The sequence below is a fragment of the Chrysochloris asiatica genome, unplaced genomic scaffold (assembly GCF_000296735.1).
Source record: "Chrysochloris asiatica unplaced genomic scaffold, ChrAsi1.0 scaffold00056, whole genome shotgun sequence".
Lineage (NCBI taxonomy): Eukaryota > Metazoa > Chordata > Mammalia > Afrosoricida > Chrysochloridae > Chrysochloris > Chrysochloris asiatica.
Window position 1 is genome coordinate 8,676,081 of NW_006408574.1, and position 20,141 is coordinate 8,696,221.

General features: G+C 45.8%; 1 protein-coding gene across 1 annotated transcript in view; it reads right to left on the reverse strand.

Moving 5' to 3' along the window:
- Window positions 1–20,141, reverse strand: part of RFX3 (regulatory factor X, 3 (influences HLA class II expression)) — a 191,640-nt gene that overhangs the window by 16,682 nt on the left and 154,817 nt on the right. Inside the window, exons 13-14 of the mRNA XM_006863745.1 lie at window positions 18,233–18,441; window positions 11,427–11,580 (exon numbers count right to left, since the gene is read on the reverse strand). Of these exons, the coding sequence (XP_006863807.1) occupies window positions 11,427–11,580; window positions 18,233–18,441 (363 nt within the window). The remainder of the gene's footprint in view (window positions 1–11,426; window positions 11,581–18,232; window positions 18,442–20,141) is intronic.

The following is a 20,141-nucleotide window of genomic DNA, read 5'->3' on the forward strand; positions in this document are numbered from 1 at the left end:
AAAATGTGGAACAAAAATAAATTTAAAACAACAACAAAAAGGCCAGTCTTACTGGTCAGAGAGATACTGGAAGAATCTGAGATTATGGCCCTCAACTGCCCTTCAGGTCTGGAAAAGAACTCACTCTCATGGTCCAATTTTCAGCCAAGCAGTTGTTGTTGTATACCATGGGGTCAGTTCTGACTCACAGCGACCCTGTACAGGGTTTCTGAGGCTGTAAATCTTTATAGGAGCAGAAAGCCTCATCTTTCTCCCACGAAACAGCTGGTAGTTTAGAACTGCCGACCTTGAGATTAGCAGCAGTGATTTGTAACCACTACGCTACCAGAGCTCCTTCAACCAAGCAGTAGTGTTAAAGACAACACTAAAAAGGTCTGGTCACTATGGAATGGTCAGTCACTCAAGATCAAAAGGGTAACATTTACCTAAGGACAAAGATGGGAAGGGATGGGGAGGTGAATGGAATGGAATTAGGAACCACAGGGAGGAAGTGGGATTAACTGTTGTTATATGGAGGAGATTATAGTTACTGAGATGAAACCAAGTGTAGGATTTGTTGAATTTAAAACTGATAATCTTGTCTGTAAACCTTCACTCAATTCACAGTAAAAAGTTTCAAAAAAAAAGGATTTACAAGCTTGGAAACTCTCTATAGGGTCTTTCATGAGTCAGAAGCGGCCTGATGACAGCTTTTTTTTTTTCCTTTGGGTGGTGCTGTGGGCTAGGTATTGGGCTGCTAACTGAAAAGTTGGCAGTTCAAACCCAGCAGCAGCTCTGTGGGAGAAAGATGAGGCTGTCTGCGGCAGTAAAGGTTTACAGTCTTTGAAATCCTACAGGGTCACTATGAGTCAGAATCAACACAATGGTAGTGGGTTGTTTGTTTTTTAATCTCGATTAACAAACAGATCACAAAAATGATGTGGTGATGAATTTGGATGTTCGTGATGAGGAGGGAGATATTTTGAAATTTCCATTGCAAGGGGCACCCGAGCATGATTGTTATCTTTAAATGTCTTCCAAGTGAGAGACAAATGAATGAAAACGTCCAGTGTTTAGGATTCATACAGGGCTTCACAACTGAGAACAAACACTTGTCGTCTTTAAAGCAATTTCCAGTTTTACAAGCTTTGCAAGCAAGGCTGATGCTCCATGAGGTACAATCTTGTGTCCCTCACTTTGTTTGTTTGGAGTGTACTTTTCTACTCCGAGCAGCTCAGGACGCTTAGATTTCTGGGAGTTTGCTTCCCATAATCCCTAGGGTCCTACTCATCAGGGCAGCCAGCAATCCTCACAGGGCAGCTGCTGGCCAGTCTGTGAATAACCGCACCGCTGTCGAGCCGATTCAGACTCACTGAGACCCCTAAACCAAACCCACTGCCAGCTAGTAGGTTCTAACTCTTAGCGATCCTGTGAGGGTTCCCGAGATTGCAAATCTTTATGGGAGCAGAAAACTTCATCTGTCTCCCATAGAGCAGCTGGTGGGTTTGAACTGCTAACTTTTTGGTTTGCAGTCCAGCGTTTACTCTGCAGTGCTTCAGGGTGCCCAGTAACGTTATGGTGGTGGAGTTACGTGCTATCAAGTCAGTTTTGACTCATAGTAACATGTATAGGGTTTCGGAGGAGTCGCTGGTGGGTTTGAACTGCTGACTTTGTGATTAGCAGTCCTGTGTTTATCCTACAGTGTCACCAGTGTTCCTAGCAACCCTATGTTCTTATTAAGTGCCTTAGAGTTGGTTCTGACCCATAGCAACCCTGTACAGGGTTTCCAAGGAGCAACTGGTGAGCTTGAACTGCCAACCTTGCAGTTCAAAGTGACTTTGTAGTCCAGCACATTAACTAACCCACAGCGCCACACCAGGACAGAATAAAATGGCCTCATAGGGTTTCCAAGGCTGTAAATCTCCACAGGACCAGACCACCAGGCCTTCTCTCTTAGTGGTGATTTCCAACCTCTGACCTTTGGGTTGGCAGCTGTGTGCTTAACCACTATACCGCCAGCCATCCTTATTCTGTGAATCAGGTGTTACTGTGAAGTGCCGTGAAGTCAGTTCTGACTCAGAGAGACTCTGTATAGAGTTTCCAAGGCTGGAAATTTGTGTGGGAACAGAAAACTCACCGTTTCCCATGGGGTGACTGCTGGGCTCAAACTGCCAAACTTATGGTTCTTACTGTTGTTAAGCACCGTCGACTTGGTTCTGACTCACAGCGACCCTGTACAGGGTTTCTGAGGAGTGGCTGGTGAGTTTGAACTGCTAAACTTGTGGTTCAAACTGACCTTGTGATGGAGGGCTCATCCGACAGAGCCACTGCACCCTCTGCGGATATTGCTAAGTGCAGTGGAGTCGCTTCTGACTCACAGCCATCCTGTATAGGGTTTCTGAGGAGCAGCTTGTAGATTTGAACTGCAGACCGTGTAGTTAGTAGTCCATTGCTGACCCTAAAATGCCACACCAGTGGGGCATATTTTCTCCTAGACACTAACGGTTCTAGTCTTTTTACCCTCTTTGGAACACAGCTAGGAACTGGTGGTGCAGTGGGTTAAACATTGGGGCTATTGATCACAAGGTTGGCAGTTCAAACCCACCAGCTGCTCTGTGGGAGAAAGATGAGGCAGTCTGCTTCTGTAAAGATTTACAGCTGTGGAAACCCTATGGGGAGTTCTACTCTGCACTATTGGGTTGCTAGGAGTCAGGATCATCTTGACGACAGTAGGTAGTTTGGGGTTTGGAACACAGCTAGGCGTGAGGAACCAAACCCCAAATGTTAGGAGCACTCATTGTTTCTGTACCCCAGAGAGCAGCCTCTGTTGCTTTTGAGGAGAAGAGTTGCTTTAAAACCAGCGGCATTTCGCATCAGCTTCAGCCCCAAGCAGCAGTTCCTCTGTGCAGAGTTCCACACGCGGGCAAGTCGGGCTCTGGCCTCCCTGTGGAATGAGGAGAGGGAGGACGCAGCCCATATGCCCTGAACCTGTGCACAGCCCTGCCACATGACCCCAGTACCCCTGCCTGGCGACCCTCAGCATCCCTGCAGGCCCGAGTGGACCTTTCGGATGGGCAGCTGTACAGACACAGTGGCGTTCAGTGTTCAGTGGGGACATCATGGCGTCCGTGGGATGGGATGGGGTACGATGTGAAGAGCTTTGGTGTGGGACCATTTCCTGTTGTGGAAATGAGACTTGCAGATTCCAACCTGGCCTTCCACGTTACCAGGATTGACTTTTTAAGGGAGGTGGGGAGAGCAGATTTCATTTATAGCTCAAGGGGAAACTTTTTAAATCTTCAGACATATGCATCCGGGATCCTGTGACCTAGGGGCTTGAGGCTGGCAGTAGTAGATCCTTGAAGTCAGACAACTGATGGGTTCCAGGCAGAGATAACCTCTTTGCACTTCACGTTTCTGGGTGTGTTGTGAGGTGCTGTCGAGTCAGTTCAGACTCACAGCAACCCTGTACTGGGTTTCTGAGGAGTGAATAGTGGGTTCGAACCGCCGACCTGTGGTCCGCAGTCCAGGGCTCATCCTACAGCGCTACACCAGGACTCCCATTGGCTGGAGAGACAATGGGGGGAAGGGAACGTACGTGGAACGTTCTTTTTGTATGACGACAACCCTGATGACAAGCATGCATCATCTGAAGGGCCCGGGGCAGGACCTTACTTTCTGTAGAACATCCTTCAAGCCCATGGCAGGGATGAATCAAGAAAAGCAAAGCAAAGCACAAGAAAGTTATTCCTGTGACTACAGGAACGTGCCCATCTCCAGCAAAGGCTACTTATTTATAGGCAGTGCCAGACAGTCACCAGGATCGTCTGCTCGTGCATTAAAGCAGAGCCGCTGAGCTGGGCCCAGACTAAGCCAGTGTGGACGGAAGGCCAGCAGGTGGCGCTGCCAGGCTTCATCTGCACCCGGGAACCTTTTCACAAGCTGGCTCTCCCGTTGGGGTTGCCCAAGTAACACTCTGCTCCAAGACTCTTTTGTAAACAAATAGCCAGAGAGGGCTCTGGGGCTGAGCTTTCTTGCTGAAAAGTCTACAGTGACTCTCTTAGTTCTTGAGAATGCTCTAAGAATCTTGAGCTTCTATTTTCTTCTCTTTTCCCACTTTCAAACTCGTTAGGAAATTGGTTCTCTAGTTGTAAACACTCGGGAAAACCCAATTTCATAGAGAGGTTCTCCGAGGTGCTACTTGACAGTCACGTTCTAAGGCGAGGGTGCACTTCTTTGTCCATTTTTCCGAGTAAAGAAAATCCAGTCAAATACACAAGCCAACCAACTAACCCCTGGCCATTAATCTCTCCATTATTCTTAGGCACTTTGTCCCTTGCTAGGCTGTTTTCTGTCCTGGTGTGGCGCTGTGGACTAATGTGTCAGACTGCAAAGTCATTTGAACTGCAAGGTTGGTGGTTCAAGCTCACCAGCTGCTCCTTGGAAACCCTACACAGGGTCGCTGTGAGTTGGAATCAACTTGATAACAACAACAATTGTGGGGTGGCACTGTGGGTTAATGCGCTAGACTGCAAAGTCGGTTTGAACTCCAAGGTTAGTGGTTCAAGCATACCAGGTGCTCCTTGGCAATCCTCCACAGGGTCGTTTTGGGTCGGAACCGATTCAATGGCACTTAATAACAACATTGTGGGGCTGTGTCTAAACCCTGAAGAACACAAGATGCGAAGAACGCAGAGCCCAGAGTCGGTGGGAAGGAAACCAAGTAGGAGTGGGATCCCACAGAGAAATGGCTGTGGCTCTCTCTGACTATTTTCTTCAAGCGCATTGAGAGCCAGGGACAAAAGGACAAGCCAGAGAAAAGGACAAACAGGAGAGACTCTCTAGGGCCAACACCCAGGAAGCTGGTGCAGGAAAAGCAACTCCTGGCTGTCCCCTCCTGGATTCTTGCACGCGCCTCAATGATTCCTGAGAGGCCAGAAAGCGTGCACATGCTGGGAGCCAAGCTACAGCTCAAACCAAGCTACCAATTCTAAAGCCAGAATTTGACTTCGGTCTGGTCTGTGGGTGGGGATGGAGGAGTTGAAGGGTGTAATTTGTTGTTGTTTTCTGGCAGATTCATCCTTCAAACTGCAATTTGCTTAAACTAATATTCCATGTTGTTTGCATGTTCTGAACATCTACCCACAAAATCGTGGAAGGGGAAGGGAAGTGGAACCGCCAACTGCATCCTGGGAAGCAGACGGTAACAGCCCTGGGACCACATAATGAAAGCTTGTAAGCTAGACTCCTGGTTTGTGCACGACTGTGAGTGTGTAGCATGTGTGTTTGGGGAGATGTGCGGCTCTAAAACTACAAATAATGTGGCTGTTGTTGTTGTTGAATGTCACTGAGTTGGTTCCCACTCACAGCCACCCTGTATAGGGTTTCCAAGGAGCGGCTGGTGGGTTTGAACTGCTAACCAGTCTAGTGCTTATTCTACAGCGCCACACCAGGATTCATTGTGAAATGTGGAAATGTGGATTATGGTTCATTGGAAAGAGGCAAGAGTTGTGTGTGGTGCTGTAGGATAAGCACTCTACCACAAAACCAGTTTGAATCACAAGGTTGGTGGTTCAAACCTGCCGGTCACTCTTCAGAAACCTTCAGAAATCCCATACAGTGTCGCTAGGAGTTGGAACCGACTCGACTGCACTTAACAACAAGTCTTCCATCCTAGCTAGTTCCACCCCTTGCTGGTTCTGAGATTCAACCCTGTTCCCTCTGACAAACACATCTTTTGCAACATTACGGTGAACATTATATAAGAATGCAAAATGCCGAGGGAACGTCACCGAGCTGTAATAATCCTCCATTAGAAAAACATCAGTACAGCATGCAATCAGAGGCCCCATTACAAAATGTGATAGACATTGTCATTTAGGGTTTCCATGGAAGGGCCAGTGAATTTGAACCACCGACCTTGTGGTGCGCAGTCTGGGGCTTAACCTGCAGCGCCACACCAGGACTCTTTACCTTTAAGAGGCGATATTTCCAAGATGATTTTGTTTTTTCTGCAAACGATATTACCTTGTGATACAGCTCACTCCTTTTGAAACGCTCTCTGTAGCAGGCCTATTACTCCTCCAGCACATTTCAGAGTATTCCCTAGTTGCCCCAGAATAATGCTCATTGAAATTTGTTTTTCTTTGGTTTGATTTTACTTGACGCATTCATGCTTGCCTGCCACAATTGTATTTAACCAAATGGGGCTCTTTCACTGAACTTTTAGTTGGGAAGCATGCCTGCTGAATTATTGCGGCTCTTCTCCACTTGGTAGGTTTTCCCCCCCTTCTTTTGTTTTTGATGATTCCAAGCCATCTCTTTTCCTTTGACGGTAAATCCTTAAGAGTGCTTTGAATTTTTATCCCCACAGAAATATGACCGCCTCTGTCTGATATTTACAACGGACTCATAGAACACCTTCTGGTTCCTATTTTGCATTTTCAAAAGCTGACCACAGGAGTGACTAACATCAACTGGTGCTAATAGATGGAACTTTAAGGATGTTTTTCACAGAAAACACCTTTTTATGCAGGAATCAAATGTCTGTAGTTGCAGGCACTATGTAAATGGACTATATATATTTTATAATAAATCAAGGGTAGTGGCCATCAGTTCCCAATCAGAGGTTTCAAATAGCCGTGGCATTCAAGTAAAGGATGTTTGTTTAGTTTTTTCTGCTCAAATTTTCTTATCAGAGTTTCTCAGTAAGCTTTATGATTTTATTTTTTAATCTAACAGCTGTACAAGCAGATGCAACTTGTTTATTATATTTATTCCCACACTGAAAGGCTCACTACTACCAGGAAACCGGTGGGCACATTTGTTAATATTTATGTGAAAATTCAAAACGTGAAATAAAATTCTAGCAATAAATGAATTCTGTTTTCTTTTTACCATCTAGGCACACACACACACACACACACACATACACACAGGAATAATAAAACTTTGGAATTGCAAATGCTTAATTAAAATCACTTACTAACCTATATTGAGGAGTCCTGGTGTGGTGCTGTGGGATAATGCACTGGGCCACAAGTCCGGTTTGAACTGTAAGGTCGGTGGTTCAAATTCCCCAGCCACTCCTCAGAAACCCTGTACAGGGTCGCTATGAGCCAGAACCAACTCGAAGGCACTTAACACCAAGAACAACTTGCATTGAAGTCACAGCAGATTGACAGAGAAAACTTTTAGGGGGCTGTGGTGCTGTTACCAACCTTGTTGCTGTTGTTAAGTACCGTGGAGTCGGTTCTGACCCATAGCGACCCTGCACAGGGTTTCTGAGGCTGTAAATCTTTACGGGAGCAGAAAGCCTCATCTTTCTCCCGCGGAACTGCTAGTAGTTTTGAACTGCCGACCTTGAGGTTAGCAGCCCGATTTGTAACCACTACGCTACCGGAGCTCCTTACCAACCTTGGGGGGAGGGGCATTATATGGTAGTCTTCATTTCAACAATTTCATTGATACTGTTAAAGGAAAACCCACAGCCACCCAGTCAATTTCAACCCATAGTGAGCCTCTACAATGTTTCGGAAACTGCACATCTTTGTGGGAGCAGCCAGCCTCATGTTCTCCCATGGAACAGCTGCTAGGTTTGAACCACTGACCTTGTGGTTAGCAGCCCAATGCCTAACCCACAACACCACCAAAGCTGTTTGTTAAAAGTATATTATTTTGTGTGCTTTTACACTTAGTTGGCGCTGTGGGTTAATGCGCCTGACTGCAAAACTGTTTGAACTGCAAGGTCGGTGGTTCAAGCTTACCAGCTGCTCCTAGAAAACCCTATACAGGGTCACTATGGGTCGGAATCGACTCAACGGCAGTTCACAACAATATACTTAGCTTGTATGTAAAATGGGTGTGGGCCTCTCATGACTGTTCAAAGAATGCAAATAATGTTCATTAGAAAATTTGTTTATTGAGTTCAAATGAACTTGAAGAGGCATTCACTTGCATCTTAACAGGACAGCTATTTTGCATCTGCATCAACTGGATGGTAACTTGCGTCAGGAGCCTTCCTCGTACCTATCTGACCTTTCTCCCCACATAAAGCATCCATGTAAGCAAAACACATATATATATGTCTGCCTACATCTGTGATTCCTCTCCACGTGTCTGCTTTCTGAAGTGTTTTTGCTTCTGATCCTACAGCAGGTAACCGAGCCTGGGCATGGGAACCAAGCACAGGGACTCAGGTGCTGGGCAGCTGACATCACAACTTGGAATCAATGTGACCCTGGGTAATTCGCTTGGTGTCTCTGGATCTCATCTCTCACCCCTAAACCAGGGATAGTAATAATATCCACTCATACATAAGGTGGTTATGGGTTATTAAGTTAATACATCTAGAGAGCATAGCATGATTTTAGGTGCTGAGTACCACTAGAAATCATTGGCTTTCGAGCCTCGTCTTATTCTTACCAAGCAATAGTGGTTTTCATGGACTTGGGCTTTATAGCTGCTCAACTGTGCAGGCAGGTACCCCTGGACTTGGTGTTTGGGAAGGGACGTCACTCAACAAGTCTCAACCAGTAAACTTTTTCCACTCAGTCTGGTTTCCGGGTGGCTTAGGATAAAACCACGGGCATGTGTGAGTTTGTCTGTTGTTATTGTTAGGTGCCATCGAGTCGGTGCTGACTCATAGCAATCTTACGCACAGCAGAATGAAACACTGCCTGATCCTGGGCCAACCTCACTCTCGTTGCCACATTTGAGCCCACTGATGCTGCCACTTTGCCAATCCATCTCATTGGGGGTCTTCCTCTTTTTCTCTGACCCTCCACCTTACTAAACATGATATCCTTCTCCAGTGACTGGTCCCTCCTGACAATATGTCCGAAGTATGAGAGACGCAGTTTGGCCATCCTTAGCCTTCTGCTATCTTAGTTTCCTTTTCTCTTTCCAGGTAATTAAGACCTTTTAGATACGAGGCTGTAACTCCGGCCATCAGGGGGAGCCTGCAGCCAGTACAGTTGAGTGGGGAGGCCAGGCCTACACAGGAAGCCTTCATTGGCCTTGTGTAGAAACAGGCTAAGGGGAGATTAAGCACAGAGATCGATAGATGTGCTGAGATCGCTGGACATCTCAAACATACTTTATACATTATTTTCTCATCTAGGTTATATTTACAACACATCTCTACCTCAAGTGCCAGTATGTTCTATGCATTTAGGTTGCTTATGTGCGTGCGAGACAGAAGACCTGTTAGGAAGACTAGTGGGCAGTACAAACTATGCGGCCCTTGGGATACTGGGGAGCAAAGGCTGCCTGGACAAGCAAGCAAGGAGGTTGTCCAATGGTCCCCTGTGTGACTGGCTCCGTCCACTGTCTTTGTGCCTTGAGGAGCCAGCACAGCCCATCAGGATTAGCTCCGCTGTGCGAGTGAGAATTCCTGTTCTCAAACATGCTCCAGAGAATAAAGGTGGAAGGCAAATGCATTCAACATACCAGAAGGGCATGTCCATTTCAGAAGTCTGGAGCTCTGAGGTGAGAGATTTTGCACAGTTGGCACTGTAGGATAAGCACTGGTCTGCTAGCCACAAGGTCCGAGGTTTGAGCCCATCAACTCCTCCATGGGAGAAAGATGAGGCTGTCTGTGCCGACAAAGATTTAAAGCTTCAGAAACCCTACAGATGGTCGCTATGAGTTGAAGCCAACGTGACCTCACTTAACAACAACAATCTACACGCACTGGGTAAATCTGTTACACAAGACCTCTTCACATGATGTCAGTGTGAGGACGAGGGTGCAACTGACCCGAGCCTCAGTGCCTTCAACTCCTTCCAATGCATGTGACAGTTGGAGGATGACTAAGGAAGACTGGAGAAGACATGATGTCTCTGAATGATGGTGCTGGTGAAGAATATCGAATATACCACGGACTGCCAGAAGAACGAACAGATCTGTCTTAGAAGTGCAGCAGGAATGACCTTAGAAGGTTCTAAGACAGGATCTGTCTTAGAAGCCAGGATGAGAGATGTGCTCTCACATACGTTGGACATGTTGTCAGGAGGGACCAATCCCTGGAGAAGGACATCACGCTTGGTAAAGAGGAGGGTCAGTGAAAAAGAAGAAGACCTTCAACGAGCTGGACTGACATGGTGGCAGCAGCAATGGGCTCATCATAGTGACAGAAGGGAGGGCGATACAGAACCAGGCGGTGTTTCATTCTGTTGTAAACAAGGCCGCTGTGAATCAGAACTGGCTCTATGGCACCTACCAACAAGGCACTTTGCAAGCAAGCGTCTATAAAAGAACTCAGGAATGTGGCAATGAAGGAAGCCATCTAGAAAAGTCTAGATTGTTCTGTTCACACGTGGTCCTTCCTACAATTTAAAGGCAACAGTGATTCTTGCTTACTCGTAAACATAGGTTTGGCACCTGGAGACCCAGTTACCTTTGGTGAAAACCACACAAATGTAGAGAGATCAAAATGAACCAAGAGATGTTCAAGTCAAAGGAAAGAGGAATCTTGCAACTGACACTCTACGCAGCTGTGACATGCGTTTTATTCATACTAGAAGCTCTACGGAGGTCCCTGAAGCATGAAGTATTTTAGCATATCTTTATGGATACTTTTAGTACTACATTCACTAAACTAAGAAAAAGCATCTAACCCTATTGTCACTCTTGGCTTAAAAACAAACGTCTTTTGATTACCACTAAGAAATTCTGAAAAGATTCTTTTCCCCCTTCTTCTCATGGCTAGAAACTTGGGTTTGAAAATCAGACTGAGTGTCCAAGGACAGGTCTCCACCACTTATTAAATCTCTTTCTGTGTCTCAGTTCCCTGCATGGAGAACTGGCCTGAGTAATAGCCAACTCAAAAGCGCTGTTTTAGGGGCTAGAGGCTTCATTACACATAAAGCATTTAGAACTATGTTGGGCACATAAAATGTACCCAAAAAAGATGAACTGCTAGCATCATTACTGTCTTCCTTGTGAAACAGAAGCGTTCCTTTTGCTCTTGGGCACTGGGGACCAGAGTCTATAAAACAGGTGTCTAATTGTGCCTCTGTCTATGTTGGCCCTCAGAGTCTCAGAAGCTCCCCCTTTCATATTTCTCACTCAAAAGGCTGTGCTTCATCTAGTGGTTCTCAATTTTTCTTTCACATCGACACCTCCCTCATGCAACAGACCCTTGCATGAACTTGCATTCTCCAATGCTGCAATCTACCAGTTCAGACTCCTCTGATCAGGAAAATACATAGCAACCGAGGGATGGAAGGACCCCTTGGGGTAACCCTGCTGCCCCTCCAGAGTCAAAGATTTGTAGGTTAGTAACCACGCATTAAATCAACAAGCAGTAAGAAGGGGCTACCAAAACTTTAAGGAAAATGCATCCCGTTCTTGCACGAACTTCTTGGTGTTCCTTCATCTATACCGACTGAAGTGTAATGCAGGCTCCTGCTTGGAAATGCATTAGAGTTCTCGCAGCCTCTTACCTCTCCCATGACCGCTATGGGCGTCTCGCCGGTTGCCTGGGCAACGCGATGCTCCACTAAGTAGAACATGTACTCGTCGTATAGGAGGCGGATCAGGTGGAAGGAACCGAAGCTAGCAGCACTGCGTAAAGTTAGGTCCCGGATGACCATGGAGCTGTTCCGAGAGAAAAGACAAGTGAGCAGCCCAGGCCAGGAACCCGGATGCAGGTCAACCTGCTTCTCTTCCTGTCAGGCGGGAGGGGCCTATCAGGCTGGCATGACGTGGCGCTGATGCTGGCCGGGAAACAATTTCACTCTAGAAAGCAGTTGGCGCAGCTGGTTTGCACAAGGTGCTAGCCAGGTGATCCTTGCTGTGGCTTGACCCTTACATGAGCTGGCTGGGGTCACACTGGGGAAACACTTGCACTCTCAAAACCAGGTCGCCTGGCACGACTGAACGCACGGAGTGAGTCAAGATTCGGAAATGCTGGCTGCTCATCACTTTCGAAAGAGAAATCCACTCCCAGGGCAAGTCCTGTTGATGGTGGGGTTCACACTGGGTCACCTCTCAGTGGTAATGACCTTTGGGGTACATTCTGGGGAAACTGCGTGCTGGCCACAGATACAAAATATACTAAGCCATGTTCCCAGCTTGGCACCACGGACTGCAGTTGGGTACATGCAGGAAGCCCTCCTAGTCATGGTGGAAGGCAAGTTTGTTAGGAGAGTCCTATTTTCTTACTGATTTCCACTGAAATTAATGTTATTTTCCGCTAGAAGGAAACCTAATGAAAATCAATGAAGAATCCGTGCCTTAGGGAACCACAACCATTTAACTTATCAAATAATACCAAACTCTCAACGGTATTATGAACAAGCTGCACACAATGGAGTCTGAAAGGGGCTCCAAAAGGTTTGTCAAAACAAAACAAAACAAAACACGAAAATTTTCGTTCCATTTTGTCCACCAATTTTTGGAAGCCCCCTATATTGTATTGAAAACCTGATTCTTGACTGTACTGAATTTACAATTCTGTAAGTGAACTGCTCAAATTCATTACCTTAATCTGCTTGCCAAAGAGCGATGACAAGATTCTGCTCCTGTTAATAGTTATAGAGATGTCTTTCTTAAAATCAAGTGATGCACCTCCCATTTGTAAAAATAATTAATATGAATATAATAGCCATTTGAAAGGAAGCAATGCTGTTTGGATAAGAAATGTTTTAAGAGGTAGAGAACCATCTAGTGAAAAAGGGCAAAAGCCCAAACAATGCAAAGATACAGTGAAATGTAGCATGACCTTTTTAAACTATACTAATCACCTGATCAGACGCCTGGCGTGGCGCTGAAGGATCAGCACTGGACTGTGAACCACAAGGTCAGAGGTTCAAACCCACCAGCTGCTCCTCAGAGACTCTATACTGGGTCACTGTGAGTCAGAACCAGCTCAACAGGATACAACAACAACCACTTGGATCAGGGGAAGTAAATAAGATTGAAAATTTAAATCACGCAGTAGCAGACTTAACTGCAATGCTCTTGTGGAAGACAGCAAATGTTTAAAATATAGCCCGGAGACGACAAACAGCTAACAAATACACAAAAACATGAGCAGTTCTAGTCAAAATGTAAGGAAATGTAAAAGGAAAAGTCAGGCAGTGTAGCTCACTTATTGTACATACAAGAAACTCATCGTTGGAGAGGTTTGGAGAAAGACATTAATAAAGCGTCACAAAATCTTTGAGGAGAGCAATCTGGCAGCATTTGTCAAGATTTCAAATGCTCAAACTCTTTTTCCTAGCACTATTTAAGTGAGCAAAGGTATTCTGAACATTTGTACTAGTGAGAAATTCAGAAGAAAATGTCATAATTATGGTTGATTCATATGGGATGTGACCCAATAGTTTAAGACAATCAAGTAGACGTATATATGGAGTCCTGGTGTGGCACTGTGGGTTAATGTGCTAGACTGCAAAGCCGTTTGAACTGCAAGGTCGGTGGTTCAAGCTCACCAGCTGCTCCTTGGAAACCCTATACAGGGTTGCTATGGGTCGGAATCGACTCAACAGCACTTCTCAACAACAACAACAATTGATGGTATAATATAATGTTAGGTCAGAAGCAAAATATATCACGTGAGCAGAATTGGTGGGCCAAAGAGGGACAACAATGGTGAAGTTGGCCCAGGACTGGGCAGTGTTTCGTTCTCTTGTACATAAGGTCGCTATGAGTTGGTACCAACTCGATGGCACCTAACAATAACAACTTACTTTGTATACAGTTTAAAAATGGACTCATAGAAACGCCGTGTTTAGATTTTATTCTTTGTATTTTGGAAACTTTGAAAAGGTTAGACAATCACCTTTCTTCAGCACAAAATGTACATGTAATTCTAAATTTTTCTAGAAAATAGGGAGGGGGAAAAAACTCCACAGAAAAGTCCTGACCTTCAACTATAATATCTAGTTTTGTTTTTTTTTTAAATACTGATAAGCCTACCAGAAAATTACTACCACATGCTTAGAAAAGATGTCTACTTTATTCTCTGTGTGCTGGGCCTTTGCCCTACATGCTATGCATTCACTGACACAATTAACAGTTTAATTGGAAACCTATTGTCCAGTTCAGAGTTCTGTAAGCTATGTGGCAGAACTGACTCTATTAAGTTCCATGTTGCTAAGTTACAGTGAATTTGACTCCTTTTCAAGTCAGAGCTGTAAACATTCATTATTTTATAATGGATGAAAACTATCTTTATGTATTTATCTTTCTGATTCACGGTGTGGACACGAAAACATTCGCCCTCAAGCATGCGAACCAGCCAGCCTCTTAGCATTTGAGGGGGCACCACTGCCTTCCTCAAAAGAAAGGGGAGAAGACCACACCTGTCACCAGGTGACTTGACTTTCTCTTCGGAGGGAGACTGGCCGAGGACACCAGCTTGGAAGCACCACAAAGTGTCCAGTTGTGGACAGACAAGATACCTCATAGTTCTTTCAAATCAAATTATCAAAGTTTTCATTTTACTCTTTAAATGTGGGGTGTATGGGTGATGCTTTGGATGGATCTGAGGAATGATCTGTTCTGTTACCCACAAAATACACAATTTGAGAAATGGTCCACATCACTTCTCCATTCCTGCCCAAGAAAGTGGGTAATGCTTTCTGTTTTGTTTTCTCCCTTACCTCCCAGGGAGCCAATGATTGCCATTGAAAGCCAGGTGAGCCAAGCAGAGAGCCCTCTCCCATGTGGAAAGTATGCATATGGGGTGGGGGTAGGGGGGTGCATTAGAAACTTTGTGGAAAATCTCCATTATCTTTCAATTCCGTTTCTCCCCGAACTTCTTGAAGCTCCTCCCTCACATGCTAACTACTGGTATTACTATCCTGTGCCAACTCACTGACAGAATCGTTCTGTGCCTACAAACAGACACACAGAAGGTGACGAATTATGAGGTGGAGGATCTGACTTCAGAACATGAGTGGTCTCTGTATGTGCCTGCCAAATTATGATGGCAATGTCAAAAATATTTTTGAGTAAAAACAAACAAACAAAACCTCTTCAATCCTGCTTCGATGGAAGTTTGTGAAGCAGTGCCCACGGCTTAGCAGGGTCTTTTGCCAGGCAGGGGATCAATTCAGATTTGAAAGACTCTTGCATTTCTGAAAGGACCCCAGTGGTTGGTGGTTAAAGCGCTCATCTACTCACTAAAAGGTCAACAGTTCGATCCCACTAGCCGTCTTCTGCCATAGACAGGTGAGAGTGGTCTGCTTCCGTAAACATTTGTAGCCTTGGAAACCTACTGGGCAGTTCTACTTTGCCTGTAGGGCTGCGTTAGGAGTTGGAATCTCCTCGAAGGCAGTGGATTTGGTTTTGGAGTTTCTGTGTTATGTACCTATCTGCTTCTGCCTTTCTGTCTGTGCCCCTGAACTGCACACCATCAAGTCGCTCTGAAATGAAGATACCGTACTAGTGTCTTAATAATAACAAGCTAGTGTGTCCCAACTCCGGGAAGGCAGAGGGCAGGTAAGTGATGAACTACTGGGTTTACAGAGCTGCAGAGATTCAAGAACAACAAATAAGCAATTTTCTCTCCTTTCAAGAAACCTGCAACGCGCCTTGGTGGGGGTGAGGACTCCAGGAGTGTATTTCTAAATCACTATCAAATTAATAAATAAATATAAGAGAAAAAAACAATTCCAGTCAGGAGCTGGGGCAAGTTGGACACTAGCAACATGAAGAAAGCAGTAGGAGAGGAGAAACCAAGGCCAACCAGGCTCCCTTCCTGTCGGACTCAGATGGGGGCTACAGTGAGACTCCGGTTGTATCACCAGCTAGGGTGACTTCTGCTCCAGCTAATGCTCATGGAGCTACGAGAATTTCTGTGGGGAAATAAATGAGCAAATGAAAATCAATTTTCAAGCAAATGAGAGGGCCATCGAGTCGGGTCCGACTCAGTGACCCCATAAAGGCTTTCCAAGGAGTGGCTGGTGGGTTTGAACCACTGAACTTGCAATTAGCAGTCCAGTGCTGATCCGACGGCCCCTTTGCTATGACTACATCTGTTGAGGAGGCTGAAACCCTATTTTCCAATTTTTCCCCCTGTCTCGCAAGAAACGTGCACTTGTTACCAACACACTTTCTCATGAACACCTGGGGCCACACCTCACCCTGGTGCCACTGAAGAGTCAGGCGGCAGCTTAGTAAGACCTGGAACCGTCTGGACTAAAGATCGTCGGCGTAGGAGAGAATTCTGGAGCTAGCTCACTACAGAACACACAAGAAAACATTCACAGCGAGGTTTGCATGGGACCCTGGGTAGACACTAGCCAGCTATTTCCATGAGACGGAGGTGATTTTATCCTTAGTTAAATGTATACTGACAGTCCCTGGGTTATAAACGAGACCCGTTCCTATCTTCAAGAATTTGTAGTGCAGTCAGAACTAACTGATGCAGAAGGTTCTCATTTAGCCTGACTTTAGTGTAACAAAGCTGCCAAGTCTTCAGTGATTTAAAGCTGCGTGTGCATACGTGAAGATGATTGTGATGCAGGTCGTTTCCAAGTGAGGACGGACTCACGGTCACATTAGCGCATGGCCTAACCTCTGGCGGTGCCCTGCTCCCGCGTGGCAGCTGACAGTGTAGCTCTGCATGGGTGTGGCTCGCTGCAGTCCTAGCAGTGACTGGACGGCACTTAACAACAACAATCCCACACATCAGGCTCCTGAAAGGGCTCAGTTTCCCCATCTAGGGCATCAATCAATCATTTTCCCCCCTTTCTTTTACCATGACAAATCACTCAAATTATAAGAACTCCAGTCTGTACCTGTTTGGCTTCATTGACCACCACAGATCCAGTTGCCCTGCATTAAAGGGCAAGTTGGAGTTTGCAGACGTCTGGAACCTGGGACTGCCTGTATCTACATCTAGACTGCCGATTACGAAGTGAAGACGACGTCGGAGCAGGTGAGAAGGAAGAGTGTTCATTTACAATAAGACTCAATGCCATAGCATCATTCACAACTACAAGGTCTCTGGTATCATCTTTATAAAGGTGACCCGAACCATTGGACAATCTCAGGTTCACAGGGACTGCCAGCTCCGATATTCCTGGACCAGTTTCCTCACACGTAACCTGGGAGGTACCGCTGACATCCCAACAGAGGGCAACCGTGGTGTAGCCACAGTCAGTGCTACGGTTTCACAGGCCCTAAATGACGTGCCACCTGTGCCACAAGGGACATGTAACTTGTAAGTCATCGTATCAATGAGGCCACCTTTACCTAAAGAAGCAAAAAGACCAACTCCCACCAGAAGAACAGCTCTAACTCAGGGCTCCTCCGCATGACGGAGCAGAACTGGCCCAGGGCCTTTCCTACCCTGGGATCTTTATAGGTCACCAGGTCTGTCTTTTGCAGAGCCGCGGGGTGGGTTTGAATCGCTGACCTTTAGGGACTTAAAGTACTTGAATGCAGAGGGTTTTCCAAGCTCTAAATCTTCTCAGGAGCAAACAGCCTCATCTTTCTTCTGCTGAGCAGCTGGTGGGGTTTGAACTGTTGACCTTGAAGCTAGCAGCCCAGTGGTGCCTAGCCTGTAAGTACTACCAAGGCTCTTTGTAAAAGATGAACAGTATTGGGGTTAAAAATTCAACTTATTTTTAAAAGTTAAAAAATATTTAACTTATAAAAGGGAACCCTGCCATCAATTCCATCCTGTGTAGATGGGGTGGGGGGCTTCCAAACATCTGTGGAAGGGGTCTATTACATCTGAGTTCCATTTTTCCTGGGTACTTTTGGATGTTGTATTGTATGGTATAAATGCCAACTTACACAGGCTCTGTTTTTCACCCTTGTGGCAAAGCTAGGATCACCAGCTCATGCCAACACCTGATACCATCAGACCAGGTAATCTGAAAGAAGTCTCCCTTTTCTGAGGCTCATGTGTGTCTACAAAAACATACACGTGTATCTAATTGTTTTAGTCACAAAGCGATGCATACTACTAAGAAGCCATGCTCTCCACTGTCTGCCATGGATCACTGGTTCTGTGATTGGGTGTGCATTACATATTAGAATCACCAGGAGAGGGTTTGGAAAACAAAATCCCTGAGCAGCTCCATTCCTCCTGGGCCTGTGGAAACACTTAGCGTTTTTTTCTCTCACCCCATTCCAGGAGGAGTTGCGTTGACAAAAGTCACAATTGGGGGGTTCGGTAAATTCCAGTCTCCATGCTCACTGCTTCAGTCTGAGACGCATGTACCCCCCCCACACACACACACACTTGGGGAACGTGAAGAACAAGGCTTAGGGGAGATGAAGGTGATACCTGTAGAAAGACCACTTGAGCAGAAATTGTCTGGCGGCTTTGGGGAAGCTGGGTCTGCCCTCGTAGGGTTTGAGGGCTTGTATCATGACGTTGTCCAGCCAGGCAGCCCACTGCTCCAGGGTACTCTGTTGCTGCAGGGTCATCTTGAAGTCCGTTTCTAGTCTCTGGACCATGCTGTCGTCACACTGGCACACCCAAGAAGCCTGCTCCTGGGACAGGACACAGAGAGCAAAGGAAAAGTCCAACTCAGCATCTCTCTGTGGAAGCGTGGTACCCGGGGCCCGGGCACAAGTGGAAGTATTCACTGACAGCTTCACACTCAGGGGACCCAAGGGAAGACCAACCACGTCAGCGCTTGAGAGAGTGAGCATCAGCGCTAGTCATTCTGTCCTGGGGAGCTGCTTCCGTCATTTCCTGACCTCTTGCCCACGGGGTCTCACTGGCTGGTTTTGGGAAGCCACTCACTCAGTCTTTCCTCCTTGTCTGTCTTAGTACAGAATTTCCCCCGAAGCCTGCTCAGCGTCATCACAGCACGCCACACACAGACAGATGGTGGGTGTGCTTGAGGGGCTCTGGAAGTCTACCACAGCTTCCTGTATTCATTTTAGGGGATTAATATTTCTCCAAGGAGCTTGGTGGCTGAGAAAAGGTTGGTGGTTCGAACCCACTAGAATATGGAAATTGTCAAGTAATATCAACATCACTTTCAAGCAAAATTTTGCTGAAGATAATTCAAAACCCGTTGCAGCAGTATCTTAACAGGGGACTGCCAGAAATTCAAGCTGGATTTAGAATAGGACATGGAACGAGGGACATCATTGGCAACATCAGATGGATCTTGGCTGAAAACAGAGAAGATCAGAAAGATGTTTACCTGTGCTATACTGATGGTGCAAAGGCATTTGACTGTGTGGGTCATCACACACTATGGATAACATCGTGAAGAACAGAAAAGCCAGAAAACTTAATTGTGTTCCTTCAGAACCTGTACACTGCCAAAAGGCAGTCATTAGAACAGAAACGGGGATACTGCATGGTTTAAAATCAGGGACCGTGTGCGCCAGGGTTGTATCCTTTCCACCATATTTATTCAATCTGTATGCTGCTCAGATAACCTGAGAAGCTGGATTATATGAACGAGAATATGGTATCAGGACTGGGGGAAGGCTCACTAACAACCTGCAATACGCAGATGACACATCCTTGCTTGCTGAAAGTGAAGAGGCCTTGAAGTACTTACTGAAGATCAAAGACTACGGCCTTCAGTATGGGTTACATCTCAAGACAAAGAAAATAAAGACCTTCACAACTGCACAAATAAGCAACGTCATAATAAATGGAGAAAAGATTGACATTCTCAAGGTTCTCATTGTACTTGGATCCACAATCAACATCCATGGAAGTAGCATTACATTGGGAAAATCTGCTGTAAAAGACCTCTTCAAAAAGTGTGATAAAGCAGAGGTCAGCCTGAGGACTCAGGTGCACCTGACCCAAGCCATGGTACTTTTCACTGCTTCATATGTAAGCAAAAGCTGGACAATGAATACAGAAGAGCGACAAATAATTGATGTCTTTGATTTTCAGTGCTGACAAAGAATACTAAACAGACCATGGACTGTCAGAACAATGAACTGTCTTGGAAGAAATGCAGTCAGAATGCTCTCTAGAAATGTGGAGGGTCAGCCTTCATCTCATGCACTTGGGACATGCACTCAGGAAGGACCAGTCCCTGAAGAGGGACATCGTGCTTGATAAAGTAGAGGGTCAGCGAGAAAGATGATGAGAAGGATTGGCACAGTGGTAGCAATAACAGGCTTAATCCCAACAAGTGTGAGGCTGGAGGCTTAATCCCAACAAGTGTGAGGCTGGAGGCTTAATCCCAACAAGTGTGAGGCTGGAGGCTTAA